The sequence below is a fragment of the Gekko japonicus genome, unplaced genomic scaffold (assembly GCF_001447785.1).
Source record: "Gekko japonicus isolate JY-2015 unplaced genomic scaffold, Gekko_japonicus_V1.1 scaffold64, whole genome shotgun sequence".
NCBI classification, from domain to species: Eukaryota; Metazoa; Chordata; class Lepidosauria; order Squamata; family Gekkonidae; genus Gekko; species Gekko japonicus.
The window spans coordinates 1,306,056-1,325,229 of record NW_015170277.1 but is presented as its reverse complement, the minus strand read 5'-3'; the positions used below and the strand labels follow the sequence as shown (position 1 = coordinate 1,325,229).

Sequence of the window (19,174 nt, the reverse complement as noted above, 5' to 3'; positions counted from 1 at the left end):
AACTCCAAGATCTCTCTCTTGCTCAGTCTCTGCCAGTTCAGACCCCATCAATGTGTATTTATATTTAGGATTTTTGGCTCCAATGTGCATCACCTTGCACTTGGCCACACTGAACCCCATTTGTCATGTTGACGCCCACTTGTCCATCCTTGACAGATCCCTTTGGAGTGCCTCACAATCCTCCCTGGTTTTCACCACCCTGAACAACTTTGTATCATCCACAAATTTAGCCACTTCACTGCTTACTCCTAACTCCAAATCATTAATGAACAAGTTAAAAAGCAGTGGACCAAGTACTGATCCCTGCGGTACCCCACTGCTTACCACCCTCCACTGAGAAAATTGCCCATTTATACTCACTCTCTGTTTTCTATTAATTAGCCAGTTTTTGATCCACAAAAGGACTTGTCCTTTTATCCCATGATTTTTGAGCTTACTTAGGAGCCTTTGATGAGGAACTTCATCAAAAGCTTTCTGGAAGTCAAGGTAAACAACAACTATTGGGTCCCCCTTGTCCACATGTTTGTTCACCCCCTCAAAGAACACTAACAGGTTAGTGAGACAAGATCTTCCCTTACAGAACCCATGCTGAGTCTGCCTCAATAGGTTTTGTTCATCTATGTGCCTACTAATTCTTTCCTTAATAATGGTTTCCACCAATTTACCCAGTATCGACATCAGACTGACTGGTAATTTCCCGGAACGCCTTTGGAACCCTTTTTAAAGATGGGAGTGACATTAGCTACCTTCCAGTCCTCAGGAATGGAGGCAGATTTTAAGGAAAGATTACATATTTTTGTCAGGAGACCCACAAGTTCACATTTGAGTTCTTTCAGAACTCTCGGATGTATGCCATCTGGGCCTGGTGATTTATTAGTTTTTAAGGAGCTCCATGTGTGCAGAGGTCACCTTGTTCTTTTTTCTCTCTGAATAGGCAATGGAGAAATTCTCCACTTTGGATATGAATTATCCCTTGCGTTGCACCTGTTGAATTCCATCAGATCCCACAAATGGACTGTGGCCACATCTGTTCAGGGTTCTTTCTAACAGCATTTTTATTCCACCCTTTCTCCAAGAAGCCCAGGGAGGCATCGTCCCTCACAAATTTTAGCCTCACAACCACCGTGCAAGACAGGCTCGGCAAAATGACTGGTCCACCCAATGAGTTTCATAGTACAGTGGAAATCTGAACACAGCCCCCCCACACACACACACAAGTCCAGCAACCTAGTCACTATACAGCCCTGGCTTCTTTTCTAGCATGGGTATTCTAAGCAGCTCCTTCTGGAGATGAAAAACTCAAAGAAGAAGAAGAGATTGGATTTATACCCTGCCCTTCACTACCCAAAGGTGTCTCAGAGCGGCTTACAAACTCCTTTCCCTCCCCCTCCCCACAGCAGACACCCTGCGAGGTAGGTGGGGCTGAGAGAGCTCTGACAGAAACTGCTCCTGAGAGAACAGCTCTTATCAGAACTATGGCTTGCCCAAGGTCATCCAGCCATGTGCAAGTGGAGGAGTGGGGAATCAAACCCAGTTCTCCCAGATTAGAGTCCGCACACTTAACCACTACACCAAACTGGCTCTCAAAGACCCTATGAACTTTAACGCAATCTTTAGGAGTGAGGAAAAACTCCAAATATATATTACACGTGGCACAGAGAGGCTCTCTACTCTGTGGCTACCCGTGATACATAAAAAGCACCATCTGTTTTCTGAGGCCAAGTCTCATCCTCTTAATCTGCAATGCCAGAGTGGCTCACTGTGGCCACCAAGCACTCCTGAGGAACAGAGACAATCAAACGAGCATGTTCTGGATCTTTAGAAAATATCTAGCTGTCTTTTGCCAGTGTACCCACTTTAGAAAGCTGGTTCCTTTAGCAGTCATTGGGGGGGGGGGCAGCAGGGGGAGAAGGTATAATTTGCCAAGTTGAGGAAGAAATTAAAATAAAAACAAGTTCTATTCAAGGCGTGCATGATGTTAATGAAAGGAAGACTTGAGATACGGATGCCGCCGGTCTCCTCAAGACAAGAGAGGCGAGCATCGCTGGGACAGACAAAAAAAAAAAGTATTAGAAAACTCTTTTGAAAGAAATACTGAGAGACCAGCGCACCAGCTCTTTCTGATGATGCCAGAAGGCCAGAGAAGCCAGTTAAAACATGAAAATGGACTGATTCAGTGGACACAAAGGGAGAGGAAAGACAAAAATGGGAGGCTAGCCTACTTAGAGGTTTCACAGAGAGTAAAAATGTTCCAAACCTCCGCAGGATCGGTCACATGGGGAAGATGTTACCTAATACTTTCTTTTTTCTTTTTGCGGCTTAATTGAACTTCTTCAGAGACTCTGGCTTTCCGCAGATTCTCAGGCCAGAGGGCAAAGGACCCAGCACGCTCGAGCGCTTCCCATTACGCAATCCTCATTTTTTAAAGTTTCCCTTTCAAGGTTTATGGAATGCCTGCGTCCAGAAGCTACACTGCATTCTTGGCCTCGGCCCCAAAGCTTATTTGAGTTGCTTTTTGCCAATGGCATATTTAAATGCGAATCACTATTAATAGTTATTCATCATGTTTTCCGTCCGGATGGTTACCAGGAAGGCTCGGGAAGAGCCAGTTTGTGGCTTGCTCAGACGAGCCGGAACTAAGCTACCCTCTGCCGTGCCATTGCGAAGCTCTCCTGGGCCAGAGATTCCCTTTCCCCGTATGCAGACCGTCCTATCCCACGCCTCCTTGACCAGTCTCGCCCAGCCACCTCTCCCCTGCCTTGCTGCAAGCCGTCTTTCTCCCTGCCTTGCCCCTCTCTTCTACAGCCTTCAGCTGAGCCTGCTTTCCCCACCACCACCAGGGGTCTCCATTTTAACCTCTGCTGCCTCCACCCCTCCCCAGGCCCGTAGCCAGGAATTTCTAAGCCACAGGGCATTTTAATTCCGGGGTGGGGGGCCCACTGGCTAATTTGATTAAAAGTAATTTAATGACTGTTCCCGGTGCTCTCAGGTGTGGTGGCGCTGCCCTCTGCCTGGCCGTCAGCTCTGCCTACCTTGAGCTTTGACATCTTGTGCCTCCTCCCTGGTGCTCCTCTCCACCCACCCCAGCTGCCGGCCTGCTCGCTTGCCTTTTCCCAATGCAGAAAAGATGCTCTGGAGGTTGCTACCAGGATGAGGGGGGCGGCGGGGGGAGTGGGGAGAGAAATCACCGGAAAGGGGGAAGGGCAAGGAGAGCCGGTGGCCCTGGCAGCACAGGGGGAGTTTGTAGTGGCCACCACATCTTGCCAGAGTGGGGGAGGGGGCTGGGCGGAAAGGAATCGGGGGGCCCTCAACAGGAAGTTGGGGGGCCAGGCCCTAAAATGCCCCACTGTAGCTACAGGCCTGCCCCTCCCCCTGTGGCACCCAATCTCGGGTAGGTTCCCCTCCGGGATAGTGCATTGGCGAATCCTGGGTCTAAGAGGCCAGGGACCTTCGCTTCTTCTTCTCCCACCTCCTTCTCGCTACCTGGCAGGCTGGCCAGAGGGGAGGGCTACCGGGTCTCTGAGCCCTTCCTCCTTTGCGGCAGGCCCACCTTCCTGTTGCCTCCAGCAAGCTCGGCCTCCTGTATGGACTGTCCCCTGTGCCGGAGCTTGCCTCAATGGCGAGAGCCAGTTTGGTGTGGTGGTTAAGTGCACGGACTCTAATCTGGGAGAACTGGGTTTGATTCCCCACTCCTCCACGTGCAGCCAGCTGGATGACCTTGGGCAAGCCATAGTTCTGTCAGAGCTGTCCTTGAAAGAGCAGTTCTTGAAAGAGCTCTCTCAGCCCTACCTGCCTCACAGAGTGTCTGTTGTGGCCACAGTGAGAATTAGAAATATCATTGATGTTGAAAACAAGCATGTTTGCACCTCAAGACATCTATTTTTTTTTAACCTGAAGGTTTATATGATGCCAGATTGTTTAGTTCTTTAATCCCGAGTGAAAGGGGTACAGGCGGCAGAAAACCATTGGACAGGCTTGGTGGCGTTTCATTTCCCCCCACCTGCTTATTCCTCTTTATGCAAATGCCTCCTCTCTCCAGAATATTTTAACAAGACTTTCCCCATTTGGGCTCTAAAATTGGATAAAAGCCCAACCAGGGACGGGGGGGAGGGGGATCTGAAGGGAAGAAGCTTTAAAAAGTCTGCTGACAATTCTCTCCTACAAAACATCCTCTTTTTCCATGCATTACTTAAGAAACTCAGGATTGAGGAGGTCTTTCACACAGGCTGCTTGCATCAGCGTGGATGTTGTTGGTAGGTGGGTTCTTTTCCCCGTTCCCCTCAGCATCGTGGTGCTTTTGTGCACCTCCCAGGTTCCCTTGCTTTTATTGTTCTTTCCAAATGCTGCTTTGCTCTGATCTTTTTGGAAAGACTGCAGCAAGGCTGGGATGGGTGTTGCGTAGAGGAGAAAATGCAGATCGCTCCCCATCCCACCCGCAGCAGTTCTGTTTTCCCTGCCCCAGGCAACATTCCCCTCCCAACACTGGAGGGCTGGTTTTTTAAAAACTGGGTATTGCCACCTCACTATAGTGTTAAAGCAATCTATTGCTATAATATACTAGTTACCAGGTTCCGTCCTAAAATGTCTCTCTTTCCTTGCGGGATTATAAAACATGGTTTATCGTGATGTCTGAATGCAGCCTGGGAGAGTTGTGGGCTTGTGAGGCGAAAGCCTTGCTTCACCAGACACAGGACACTTTTCGACGACAGAACAGCAGGCTATAATAAAGCAATTAGCTTTTAAGCTGCCACAAGACAGTCTGCTTGCTACTGCATATCAACCACCGATACGCAGGGGAGTCGGGGAAGCAGCAGACAGGAAGAAACACACAACCTGGTACAAGCAGTTCCTTTCTTTGGAAGTGCCCTCAGGCCAAATCTCCCTGCCTCTGGAAAACTGGCACTTGCCGGCTCCTGCCTGGCAACGACCTGAAATGCAGCATGGCTTCTTTGACTTACAAGGACCACAGCGAACCCTGCAGTGGATGAATCACCAATTGGCATCACAGACTGGAACCTAGCCGCCATGTTCCTTACTTATATGCCTAATGTTTGTCAAGCCAACTCTTCTCTTTGGCAACAGGGTGCTGGTGAAGAGAACAAGACTCTGGATACCCCAGGTATGCAGAAAATATGGCTTGGTTCACCAAAATGAGGGGAATAATAATTATCATCGTATGGCATTGTGTGTAGTATAACCAGGAGATCCCAAGCTTGTCTGGCAGCCAGAAGGTCGCGCTCTTTAGCACTGTGCACCACTAGGTGGCAAGTTAGACTTGTTTATAAGGCAAGTGATGTTTCAGAGGTGGTTTTGCCACTGCCTACCTCTGTGTCATGCCCTGGTATTCCTCGGAGGCCGCCCTTCCAAATACTAGCCAAGGCCGACCCTGCTTAGCTTCTGAGACATAACAATACCCAGCTTGGTAGCAACTGAGCATGCGACAGGAGGCACAAGATGGAGGGCAGCTGAGAAATCAGATAACAGGAGGGGGGGGGAACCCAGAGGAGGAATATTGGCTTCTCAAACCCCCAGCAGCTGATAGACTCTTGACAGAGAGATGGGGGGGGGGGTTGTCCTGTCATTTCCAGATCATTTTTGTCTCCAGAATTCCTTACAGCCCGTTTTGTTTCCCCAAATGTGTATATGGAAGAAAACAAAACAGGGTCACCCACTGAGAACAAAGGGGAGAACAGGTTATAGGGCTGCACTGTACACAATGGGTAACAAACTTACTTGGATAAGTTATTGGGAATGTGGTCTAGACTGCTGTGTACAGCTTATTGTAAGCAGGATCCTATTACACATCATTTCTGTACTGCTTAATGTGTCATGTGAATGCTCGAGAGCCAGTTTGGTGTAGTGGTTAAGTGCGCATACTTTAATCTGGGAGAATCGGGTTTGATTCCCCACTCCTCCACTGGCACCTGCTGGTTGACCTTGGGCAAGCCACAGTTCTGTCAGAGCTGTTCTTGAAAAAGAGCAGTTTCTGTCAGAACTCTCTCAGCCCCCACCTACCTCACAGGGTGTCTGTTGTGGGGAGGGGAAGGAGTTTGTAAGCCACTCTGAGATTCTTTTGGGTAGTGAAGGGCAGGGTATAAATCCAATCTCCTCTTCTACTCCTTCATGCTGTGCTTCAGTTCTTTCTGGTGGTTCCAGACTTCTAACACCCAATGCACTGGCTATTGAATGTCCCATCTTGTTGACTGTACCAACTCACTCTGTGTAATCCCCCTGGGAGAAAGGTGGACTATAAATAATATGAATCAGTTAAAAAAAAAACCTCTGGGGGCACTTTTATTGCCATGTTTGTATAATCCTGTAATCTGCCTTGAGTCTCTGTGAGAAAGGCAGATAATAAAGGAAGCTAGTAAATACTTAAATTTGTTTGCAAACTTTAAAAAAAGTTTTTAAAACTTGCTCCCAAAATCCCCCCAATGAAAACTAAGTATGCCCTCAGAATGTTCAGAGCAGTCAAAATTCAGTTCAGGCTGGGTGGGGTGGGGGTGGAGGAGAGACAGAGAAACTGGCCTGTTCAAGCCCCTAAGAGTCTATTCCTGGCCAGAAGACTTGATTTTGGGAAAAGGGGGGGGGGGATAAGATTCATCACGGATTCTAGTTTGTTGTAAACATGAATACTTGCCAACAGCATCTTAACCAAAATACTACCGAATTCTAAGCACTGTGCAGCCAAATAGAAGCATTTTCACTGATTAAAACATCACTTAATGAAATCAGCGAGGCCTGAACATGTTTCTCTCTGGACGGATCGTAAACCAACAAATTTAAGGGATTATTTTCTCATCAGTTATTAGCAGGAAAGATCCAATTACTTTAGTGTGACCCGCACAAGAGTAAATCACGTACCAGAATGAAGTGCTGAAAGAAGCCCAAGGAGACAGGACAGCATTCGAAACACTCAGGAATAATAATTCCACTTTTGGAACAGTGGAATACATGGCTTTATAGCTGATTTATATGACACATTTGTTTAAAACCTACTAATAGCTATTAACTGCAGCATTTCCTGGCAGGGCTTAAGGCTTATTTTCTTAACTGTACACGAATTCGGGATTGAAAGCTTGCCTCTCGAAACCTTATACCCCCAAAACCCTGTTGGTCTCTAAGGTGCTACTGGACTCCAATCCAGCTTAGTTTACGACAGTATAGCCAGAACATGATCAAAGTAGTATTGCCTAGAAAAGAGCAAGAGTCCGGGTGCACCTTAAAGACTAAAAAATTTGTGGCAGGGGAGGACCTTTCATGAGTCACTGCTCACTTCTTCAGGTATGAAAACTCATACGTTTTATTTGAAGAAGCGAGCTGTGACTCACGAAAGCTCCTGCCCTGCCACAAATGTTGTTCGTCTTGAAGGTGCTCCTGGACTCTGGCTCCTTTCTGCTGCTACAGACATATTAACACGGCTGCCCATCTTGATCTATTATTGCCTGGGAATTTATACGAAGTTCCTATTTGAGACCAAAAGTTAAGGACTTCTCTTGCATCCAAAGTAATGTTATTCAGTAGGGACCGAGAAAGTGAGGATTCCTTGAGGATACAAAGACTACATCTTCGGCTCTGAAAATGCATGTGGATTACTTCACGTGGGCAGCCACAGATGGCTAAAGAAGGTGTCGATTAAAGGTGTCCTCAAATGCGGGACCAGCCCCGTTTAACAATGTTCCATTCAGCTGAATACACTCAGGCCAACTTGTTCCCTTCTGGCTGCTAGGATGTGTAGTGGGGGGGCCGAGCCGGGGTCCTGCCATGCCTGTGCGCCCTGTAGAGCTGCACAGTGCCCCCTGCACTGCCCTCGGGGCAGAGGATCCTTCCAGGGAAAAGCAGAAGGACAGAAATACAGAATATAGAAAGCAGGGAGCTTTTTTGCCTGTTATTTAGTCTCAGGATCCTCTCCAGCATTTCCTAAGTGCTTTGGGGCAGAAGCAGTGCGTGTGATGCAAGTGACTGAAAAGAGCTCACGTGGCCAGGGCTCATGGCACACGTCTCTCTGGCCCCAGCTGTTGGCCTCCTTCCTCGGTCAGGCTTTTACCCAATGATTGTGGCTCAGTTCAGATATTGCATGAAACCTTGGGTTTGCAGCCACCCTAACTTGGCAGGGCCAGCCAAGGAGGGAGGGTACTTGCAGCAGTGGAATTCCTTGAGTTTGCCCCCGCGTCTCACTTCTGCCACTGCCAGCAGAGGCTCCAGAGGCAGTCAGAGGGGCGACGGCGCAGGTCTGGGACAGTCATTTTCCTCTATCTGTGCCACAGTCAGCTGGGAAGTGTGAATGGATTGACAAGGGTGACTGCGAATGTCCACAGGACGGGAAGTTATTTATTTACTTCATTTGTGTCTCCCCCCAGTTCCACCCCCCCAGTGGGGACTCAAAGCGGCTTATGGCGTTCTCCCCCTCTTCGTTTTATCCTGACAACCACCGTGTGTAACTGGCCAAATGTAACCCAGCAAGCTTCCGCGGCACGAGTGGGGATGCAAGCCTGGGTCTCTCGCTAAGCTCTATTCCACGCTAGCTCACTGATTAACTAAGCTGGAAGTAGCAGCAGAGAAGGGAAATCTAAAGGGACAGCGGCTCTGAAAAACCTCAGTGGCACTTTTAACTGCCCACGCTGAACAGCATTCAGTACGGCATGTTATGTCCAATCATTGCAAAGGAAGTCTGAACAAAAAAAAAGGCAAATCAGCACAGAAGAGACTACGCTGCAGCTGACTGAACATGAAACAGCAATTCCAAACACAGTGAGAACAAACTGTGTACCGGTAATTAGATAACCTCCTTTTCGAGAGGTTCTTATCATCTTAAGAGGAACCCTAGTTGAAACGATGAAATATCTGAAACAGAACAGAAATTCTTTATCCAGCTGATGCACCAACTGACACCCCTGTGCGGAAGTCCACGTGGGAGTCAAAGTTGTAATAATCTTCATCAGTATGGTGCTATCGATGCCCAAGGTGCCTTATGGAGTTACATTAGCTACACACTGGAGAGCCAGTGGAGTGTCATGGTTACCATGCTGGACCAGGATCTAGCAGACCCAGGTTCGAATCCCCACTCTGCCATGGAAGCTTGCTGGGTGACCGTGGGCCAGCCACACACAGTCCCTCAAGCCTAGCCTACCTCACAGGGTTGTTGAGGGGATAAAACGGAGGAGAGGAGAACGAGGAGCCCCCACTGGGGAGAAAGGCAGGATATAAATAAAGGACACACATAAAATTAGCAAAAAGATGGATATGCAGCCCAGAGAAGACACAAGTGTAACAAGGGGGAAATGCAAACAAATGCAGTTTCCTGAATTCTGGCTTCAGTTCAGTTGGCAAGGAGGATCCAATGGTTGGCATCAATTATTAACAATAATAAAGCAATTGGTCATGAATATTTTCGAATCCAGATTAAAAAAAAAAAATACACTCAGAATTTCAGAAGTGTCAAGCAGAACCTGTAAAAAGAAAATCTAAGTTCTAAAGGGCATACATTTCCATTTTCCCCTCTTTTTCAAATTCCTTCCACGATTTTTGGCAGTAGAGAAGAAGAAGGGGGGGGGAACACAAACACGTTTCAAAACTCCTACTTACTTTCTGGCTTGGAATCCATGGCTGCGTGACGCATATCCTTGAGCTGGAGCTGGACTCTCTGCAGTCTCTGTTCTGCATGGAAAAGCTTAGAAAATATGCATGGATCTATTTATAAGCTTAGTCTTGGGAAACACACACTCAAACGGCAATGACCAGAATGCAAAAAGAAAAAAAGAAAAGAAAAAGGAACTTGGATGTAGGATCTACCACAAGGACTGAAAGTGTACACAAGTCCTCAGTGGATGATGCCCTCATTCTTCAGCCTTTAACGGAAGTAATAAGAAATCATTCTAACAAGAAGCTACTGCAACCTTTTGTACCATCGAGATGCCTTAGAACAAGAACTATTACAATCAAGGGGCCAAGTCCACGGCAAGAGATAAGAACATCAGAAGAGCCCTGCTGGATCAGACCACTGGTCCATCCATCGAGTCCAGCACCCTGTCTCGCACAGTGGCCAACCGGCTCCTCTGGAGGACCAACATAAGGGCACAGAGGCCTTCCCCTGATGCTGCCTCCTGGCTCTGAGACTCAGAGGTTTACTGCCTCTGAATGTGGAGGTTCCCCTCAGTCACCATGGCTAGTAGCCACTGATAGACTTATCCTCCATGAATCTATCGAATCCCCTTTTAAAGCTGTCTCATCTTTTTGCAGATGAGCACGCTGCCATTAATACAATGGGCCAACCTCTGAGCCTCACTGTTTCTGGGAGTTCCCGTGATCACCATTTCCGACTTCCTTCCTCCACTTTGCCCCCAACATCTGGCATAGAAAAGTATCCATCCTTGATACACCAGAACCCTAACATTAAAATTCATATAGAATCATAGAATTGGAAGGGACCTCCAGGGTAATCTAGTCCAACCCCCCTACACAATGCTGGAAATTCACAAATACCTCCTCCTCCCACACCCCCAGTCACTGCTGTTCCATGCGCAGAAGAGGGCAAACCCCCCCCCCCCCGGATCCCTGCCCAAACTGGCCTGGAGAACAATTCCTTCCTGGCTCCAAAGTGGTGGTCGGCATTTCCGTGGGCGTGTAAGAAAGGGCCACAACTAAAAACTGATGCAACCCTTCCTGCCCTCCCTTCTTGTGATCTGCCTGAGTTCACAGAATCAGCACTGCTGTCAGATGGCCATCTAGCCTCTGCTTAAAAACCTCCAAAGAAGAAGCGCCCACCACCTCCCAAGGAAGCCTGTTTCACTGCAGAACTGCTCTGTCAGGAAGTTCTTCCTAATGTTTAGCCGAAAACTCCTTTGATTTAATTTCAACCTGCTGGTTCTGGTCCGACCTTCCGGGGCCTCAGAAAACAACTCCATACCATCCTCTATATGCCAGCCCTTTAAGTGAGGCTAAACATACCCAGCTCCTTCAACCTTTCCTCATAGGAAACAGCTAATATACCTCAACGAAACAGGAATCCTGTTACCAAACCGGGGGGGGGGGGGGGGGGTCTTCCCCTGCAAGCAATGTTTATATCCTTCCTTTAAAAAGCACAAAATCTTTTTATTTGATTTTAGATGGTGTGCTTTTGCTGGGGTACCTGGTTTTTCTGTTCTTGCTTCTGCTGGGCGAGAGATTCTTCTCTCTCCTTCTCTACTCGCAGCTGCCTCGCCGTCTCAAGCATCCGCTGGTGATTTTGCACCGTCTCCACCTACAGCAAAAGGATAAGCGGTACAAGTTACCCATCGCATAGCTGAGGAATAAATGGGTGCGATTGTGTGTCTCACAGATTCACACCGTGCTTCCTTCCCGAATGTGACCCTTCTCGGAGCTGACACCGGAGAACTGGGCAGAAGGTCTTTGAACATTTTGGACTGCTTCCCAGGGAAGATTCTCTTTCCTCCAGTTAGCCATCTGAATCTTCCCCCAGACGTGCGGCATGCTAATCTTAATCCTTGTTTGCATTCCCCAGACAAACGTGCAGGCCAGGAATGATGACACCCATATGCTACGGCTTTGCTTCTCTCATTTACCCGCTTCTTAAGACGCTCGACTCTCTTGATCAGTTGATCCTTCTCTTCCTCCATGGCGGTGATATCCTAGAAAGCACAATAATGACAATTCAGAGGTTCTGGGCCAGGCCCAGCTATTTTTCTACAAACCTGGACTCTCTAGTCTACGTCTATGGACTCCCTTCTTGTGGGTTCCCCCGTCTGGTGCTTCAATATTCATGTAATCTAATCACTTTATGTTACAGACTGCAGCTAATGCCACCTCTTGTCTTCAGCCCAGTAATCAGATCAATGTATTGATAGCTGGCGTGCTGCAGTTGGGTAGAGCGTGAGACTAGGATCTTGGGGACCTGAGTTCGAATCTACTCTCTGCTATGCAAGCTTGCTGGGTGACAATGGACCAGTCACACATTCCTGGCCTAACCTACTTTGATACCCTTAAAAAACCAAAAATGAACACATCACAAAACAACACTGAACCCTGGACATTTCTCTTTATTTACCCTTCGTATTTCTGCAGTTGAGAAGCCAGATGCTGCAGTTGGGTAGAGCATGAGACTAGGATCTTGGTGACCTGTGTTCGAATCTACTCTCTGCCATGCAAGCTTGCTGGGTGACAATGGACCAGTCACACATTCCTGGCCTAACCCACTTTGATACCCTTAAAAAACCCAAAAATGAACACATCACAAAACAACACTGAACCCTGGACATTTCTCTTCATTTACCCTTCGTATTTCTGCAGTTGAGAAGCCAGATGTCTTGAGCTGCTCGCATTCTTTATGTAGGTTTTTGAAGGCTTCCATCAGCTCTTCATACTGTAAAAAAGGCAGAGAATCTCTTTATATTGGCCAGACTACAGCCTCTCAGCCTGGCTTTGCTTTATTGATTACATTCAGAGTGACCTGGCTGGTGAGCAAACCCTGGGGTGAACAACAACCCCATAATTACTTGGGTCTGCAAGCCAGAGCCTAGAAGCTGCAGAGCCTGGCTTCTCTGAAATAAGGAACACCGGACAAAAATGTACAAAATAAATATTTGCAGTGAACCATGACCAAAATAATTGATTTGGTCATAAAAATTTGGTCATATTGTACATAGAAACAAGCAGGCATTGCTTAAAGGTGGTTTATTGTTACAGTTTCCATTTTGAGCAAGCCAGTAGATTATTGGAGCGCATTTTACCTAACGGAAAATGCAGAGCTGTATCTTTATACAAATTAGGAGTGGCACACACTGAATAAACATACAAGTTGCATTCCTTTCTCTAGCTACGGTTTCTGTTTAGTTATTTTAATTATAAATTTAGATACTGTCATCAGGGGGAAAATACTCATTTTTAACATCTACGCTGCTGTATACCTCTCCAGATTCTTACAACAATACTGAGTATTAATATAAACATGACAAAATTAAGACTTCCATGAAAGACTGTAACTAGATCCGTGAGAAAAACGGCACAAAAATTAATATACAGCTACAAAGTATGTCATAAACTCTAATGAATGATGCTGGCACTATATTTTGTTTTTGAAAACCCTGCCTGGTAATTTAAAGTCAACATCTAAAAAAACCCAGTTCAATTACCAAGACTTACTTATTTGTAGAAATGGAATTATCAACATATTCTACTCTGTGAATCAGGAATCAATCAAAAAAACAAGGGTTTTCAGTTGCACCAGGAGGCCAAACTACAAAAATTATTTTAAGAAAAGCAGCCGCCAGGGGGTGGGGGTTTGCTCCTCAACTGGGGCTGAGGCGGCAGAGGAGGGGGCATAATACCCCCCCTTTGCATTTCCAGCATAAATCCTTTCCATTCTGACAGCAAGTAGCAGCTTTTGAGGGGGTGATTTAAATCAGGAAAACAGCACAAGTGGGAAAAGATTAACATCCCTCCCCCGAAGCTGCAGCCCCGTTCTGATTCAAGCATCCAGGTGGCTAAGAGTTGCCAACTTGGCATTTCAAATTCTTTGAGATGGGGGGGGGGGTGTTTGGGGAGAGGAGGGAGCCCAGCAAGGGTGAGATGTTGCCACAAAGTCTTCCCTCCAAAGCTGCCATTTTCTCCAAGGCAACTGGTCTCTGTTGTCCAGAGATCAGGTGCAATTCTGGAAGAACTCCAGCCCCCCATTTGGAGGTTGTCAACCCAATTTTAGCCTTTAAAGAACTCCTAACTGATCCTCATCATGGAAATGGGAACACTGGGGCAGTGGGGTGGGGGGGAGTTGTGAATTTCCTGCACTGTGCAGGGAGCTGGACTAGATGACCCTTGAGGTCCCTTTCAGCTCTACGCTTCTGTGTTGTAAACTTTTTGACATGCTAACTTAGTGAAGATAACAGACCTTATTTTAGGCTATCAGGGCCATGCAAGAGGACTTCTGCCATTTTACACAAGTCCTATCCACTGCGCATGGTCTAGTTTAGGGTGGGTTAAATCTTTGAACAAACAAACCCCAAGGACAGCTCTTGTGGGTAATGATTCAAGACATAAAGGAACTCCACAAAAGGATCTGGGAAGGAGACAATGACAGGATGGCATGCTGATTATTGCTGTACAGCACTGTCAGTAGGCAGCTAGACTAGATGATCTAGGCAAGAGACGTTTCAGAGGTGGTTTGTCATTGCCTGCCTCTGGGTCACACCCCTGGTATTCCTTGGAGGTTGCCCTTCCAAATAATACAGTGGTACATAACACTAAAAGAGCTAGAACTTTGAGCTGCCAGACAATCTTAGGATCTCCTGACAATACTACACACACTGCCATACAATAATAATCATTATTAGTCGTAGGTAGGATAGACAGTCGGTATGTCGCAACACATACAACCTTCCCAAGCCTCAGAGGGTGCCATAATTTAACAAGCTCAGATGTGTATATATAAGTAGTCAGTCTGGTTGCGCTTTGTTCTGAACATCTTTTGGAATTCAATAAAAAAAGGCATCATCTCATATACTGTTTGCATGACTCTTCTGGTCTGTAGTATGTACCTGTCACATCAAGGAGATGTGGCGGTGAACTCTCACTGTCTTTACTTACATTAGTACTTGTGACAGTGCCAGGGTAACAAATACAGTGAAGACGCTACCTGTCTGTTAGTATCAGCCACTGCATCATCCTGCAGGAACTCCATTGGCACATCCACTCTGATGAGGAAGCGTGCCAAATAGGCTCTTTTCTTGAGTTCATTTGTCCGCTGAAGGAGCCAGTGCAAGACGGGATGAATCACGGGCTTGCTTCCAGTAACTAAACCTTGGCGGAACGTGCTCCTAAAGGAAAGCACAGCATTGAGCTCTAAGAGGGCATCTTGAATCAGAGGAAGGCGGTACGGAAGAAAGCTAAGCAGCAGTTCTTACCGCTTTCTCTCCTGAGTGCCTAGAATAACAATCCATATTCTTATACTACTTTACAGCTTATACTGATCATAGAGTACAGCAGAGAAGATGGTGCTTGCCTCCCTAGGCCTCCTACAAAATACACCATTGCTATCGCTCATGCACGCACACACACGCCCTTCACAAATCAGTCCCTCTTGCCACCACTTCTTTCTCCTTTCTCCACTCCTGTCCTTCTTCGGTCACTTTTGTGGGTGGCTACAACCAAGCTCTTAACAGTGTCCCCTTAATTCTTATCTCTCTGCACAGCGGCTCTGTCCATGGGTATGGGAAGCTTTGGCAATGGCTGTTTGTAGCAAAGTGCTGCACAATGAACCCAATCCCCCCCCCCCGTGCCCCCAGAACGGTATGCAAGTGAGGGGGGTTGCAGAGAGAAGGCAACATGCTTCAGATTCAATATTTCCACATTATCTATGGCCATGGCTGCCTTGCAGTGAGATTATCCTAAGGAGTCAGTCACCACAGTGTCCCAGACAGTGGCCACTTCCACAGTGTCATTTTTATCACTCGTCTGTCCCTATTGCTTCAGGGGGTCCCCCCCCCAATGTGTTTTGCTCTCTCTAGTAGTCCCAGAGGGAGCAAAACACATGTGGAAAGGGGGGGGCAAAGCGATTGGGACAAATGAGTGGCAAAAATGACAGTGCGAAGGACCACTGGCACTCAACCACAGTTAAAAGAGTAGCGCCCTCTAGTGCCCAATGCAAGCCACACAGGGAGCGGATGAAGAAACAAGAGACTGCCCCATGGTCCCACAAGAACAAATTACAAGGTAATCTGGGTAATGTTTACTCGGAATGAAGCCCCCTGGATAGATAGACATGCAAAGAAACACAGCGGTGTGGAAGTCCACAGAAAACATGCTTTCAGGGTCACCACATTAAAACTGGAGTGATATACTCTGAAACCCGAGTTCAGCCCAAAGCAAAGATGCATCAAGCAATTAGCTGGTGGTAATGAGAAATAATTTAGTGCAAACTAGCAAACCAGTTACTGCTATAAGGCATGACATGAACGTTAACAGCCGGATGCTTGTACAAGGGATAAAATTGACAGACTTCACAGATATGATTTTTCCAGGTTCAAATGACTTTAGTACCGGCTACATTTCACTGTCGTCAACAGAACATAAATACTCACAAGTCACTAGTACCTCCTGGAGGCTTATATTTCAGAATACCGAGAAGGCACAACATCCGTTTAGCAGTCTGCTCCGGCAACTCTTCTCTAATATCAACAACGTGCTGAAAAGTTTAAAAATAACCACTGTATAATTTATACAGCAACTTTGTTGCACACATAAAACAAGGCTACACTAATGAGTTTGCTGCTTGTTGTGGTGCTATAGGACCTATAAGATGCTATATATCAACTAGGCAAACTTAATCTGGATTTTATCTTCCCTGGCCATTAATTTAAGCCACTTATATTGATTTCAATAGTCTGTTCATCAACAGCAACACACAAAGTATACTAAAAGCAGAAGTAATTCTTGGAGAGAGAAAGGGTACTGTTAAATTGCAGGATTTTTTTAAAAAAATTCATGGGGGGGGAGGAACTATGAACACACTGTGGAAGGAAAAAAATTAAAAGTTGCATGGGCCGAAGTTGCAACATAAATATGCATTACCTATAGCCTAATAACATTCATATTTACATCAAAGTACTTTCCACGACCCTCAGAAATACTTCAGAGTAAACACACATACAATCACTGTATTACCCTGTTTCTAGGTTTTCAAGGACTTTTTCTTTGGAAGAGAGGGAGGAAGGAATAATGATGGGGGAATAAAAAAGGAAAAGGCAGAGGCTGAACAGTTTTACAGACAAGCCACATAAGCACCAGGGAATGATCCGAGAGCTATACAGAGTCTACAATCAAGCCTACAACTGCTGAGATCCTGACAAGCTCCCTACCCCCAGCTTTTATTAAATCAAATTCGATAGGAAATCAAGCTGTCAAATTACATAAAGCTCTTCCTAGGGCAGAAAGCTTTTGCTGAACAGGCAGTGTTTTCCTCTGCAGACGCAATCCACCTACTCCAACAGGACAGATTTCAGATTCTCTGGGACATCTGGTGATGCAAGAGGATGTCAGTACAAGACAGCAGGCCCACTTCTTGGTTGGCAGAATAAATCTTTGAGCCAGACGAGGGTTTCAAAAGTAGAAGAAGGAGCTGCCAATATATTAGGTATTCAGGGTTTTTTTTTAATGCTTTAAGGGTCAGAAAACATGCAATATTTTCAGAACACTGGGGCTACTTGGGAAGTGTCTTTGCAGCATTCATTCTAAATGTACTCTCTTCTCCCAGGTTGACATCTGAAAAAATGGTTCAAGTTTGTTATTGGGAATGAAACATTGCAGGACTGTTCTGCCAGAAACAGGTTGAGCTTGGAGCCAAATAACAATAGACCAACAGGATTCTGGCAGTAACCAGTTAAGATGTAGAGTTTTGTAAACAGTCTATCATTGGAAGTGGGGTGTGTTGGAGTGTGGCCATTGCAGGCAATATAACCGAGCTGAGGCTCTGGTCTACAGTCTTGTTCTTGCTGAAATTACTGAATAAAGTAGAGCTGATCACTAGACTGGGAGTCTGTTCATCCATGGAACCCACTATTTAACAAAGTTGGAGCAGAAGCACAATACTGATTGACTTCCATCCCTACAATGTCACCAAGAAGCTTTGTACCCTAACGCTGAGAATATTTTTCTGTTTTGAAAACAAGGTAAGGTGATGTGGTCCATGGGGTTGCGCGAAGAGTCGGACTCAACTGTGGGACTGAACGACAAGGTGATTAACAAATAATGTCTTTTATTTTTTTGTTGAAATACAGGTTCCTCACAAGTTACTTTTAACAAAAGGTCCAAAACATTACAAACAGAAGGGGCCAAACACATAACAATTATGCTTATAACAAATAATGCTTATAAAAAGTTGTATCCACCTACATGGGAGCAGATTAATAACCAAACCAGTGTTTGATTTGTTGACATGCATGCCAGTCTTAAGATGTACAAAGGGAAGCTGAGTTCACATTGAGGCTGAGGGACACACTGGGATATCTCTTTAGCACAGCTGACTGTGAACAATCAATTGATATAACCCACAGCCAGCATCTTTTTATATTATGCCTATCTTCATCATAAGATTTGAATGAGGGACCTGGAGAGAGCAAATCAGAGGCCAGAACTCCAACACAGTCTACTAAGTCTATGCACCTTTTGTTAACCTTCTTTATGGCCCTTATACTTGGAAATAAATCCTGCTTTCAATGGGACTCACTCCTTAATAAGTGTTCTTAAAAGTACAGTCTTAGAACCCTGGAATCCTCTGCCAGCTAGCTGAGACTGCTAAGTTGCCAGCTTCTGAACACCCACATTTCATCATCTTAAAGTCCACCCTTACCTTTGGGTCAATCTCGCCCAGAACATCACTGAGTAATTGCAACAGCTGCATAGACTCCAAAGAGTCAAAGGTGATTAGATTGAAGTTCTTCTTAAAGGGTTCCTTATTGAGCTTCTCAACGATGAATTTAAGTTGGTCGCTCATCTTGACACCCCTGAAAGTGATCCTACAAGAGAACAAAAGCAGATTTATGGAACAATGCAAAGGTATCTGTGCTCTCTGTGAAAATAATAAATGCTCTTATAAAAATGGCCCACACGGAGAATCAAAGAGGCTGCAAAATAAGAGCCCAATGAAGACTGTATACTTCAGATTCTTTTGTAGGTCTGACAGTTTAAACTTTTATCTGTTGTAGCCATACAACTTGTGCTTGTAATACACCTCCAGTCCCAGTGAGAAAGGAAAACTATAAATTAAAACAAATAATACTAGACCACCTTGCCTAGATTTACAGTAAGAATACCTCTTGACTGCAAACAGAGAAACAAAATGGTGATTTCTTGCTTTATCTACAGAACCCTGGCACGTACACATTTCTTGTTACCTTGACCTTTTCCTTTCCTGTCTGTCTTTGTTGCCCTGTGTTAAAAGTTAGCTTACAGGTTCCTCGCAGCAGAAACATTTCATTTTACTTACAGTAGCCTGTAAAACATCATGCACATCGATGGCACTGTATTATTAATGGACAAGGATGCCACTTTGGAAGCCAGGCATCCAAACGTGAGACTGAAATATAACAGGTTAGCAACAAGCACCCCCCACTATACCTATGGTTGCCAACCTCCAGGTGGGGTCTGGAGAGCTCCCAGGACTACAGCCGACCTCCAGACAAGAGATCTC

The 19,174-nt window shown here is 45.9% G+C and overlaps 1 protein-coding gene across 1 annotated transcript in view; it reads right to left on the bottom strand.

The window, feature by feature from the left end:
* Positions 1-18,478, bottom strand: part of IFT81 (intraflagellar transport 81) — a 67,333-nt gene extending 48,855 nt beyond the window's left edge. Inside the window, exons 1-7 of the mRNA XM_015417677.1 lie at positions 18,335-18,478; positions 16,068-16,171; positions 14,624-14,804; positions 12,269-12,358; positions 11,562-11,627; positions 11,129-11,239; positions 9,586-9,670 (exon numbers count right to left, since the gene is read on the bottom strand). Of these exons, the coding sequence (XP_015273163.1) occupies positions 9,586-9,670; positions 11,129-11,239; positions 11,562-11,627; positions 12,269-12,358; positions 14,624-14,804; positions 16,068-16,171; positions 18,335-18,478 (781 nt within the window). The remainder of the gene's footprint in view (positions 1-9,585; positions 9,671-11,128; positions 11,240-11,561; positions 11,628-12,268; positions 12,359-14,623; positions 14,805-16,067; positions 16,172-18,334) is intronic.
* Between the last annotated feature and the right edge of the window lie 696 nt (positions 18,479-19,174).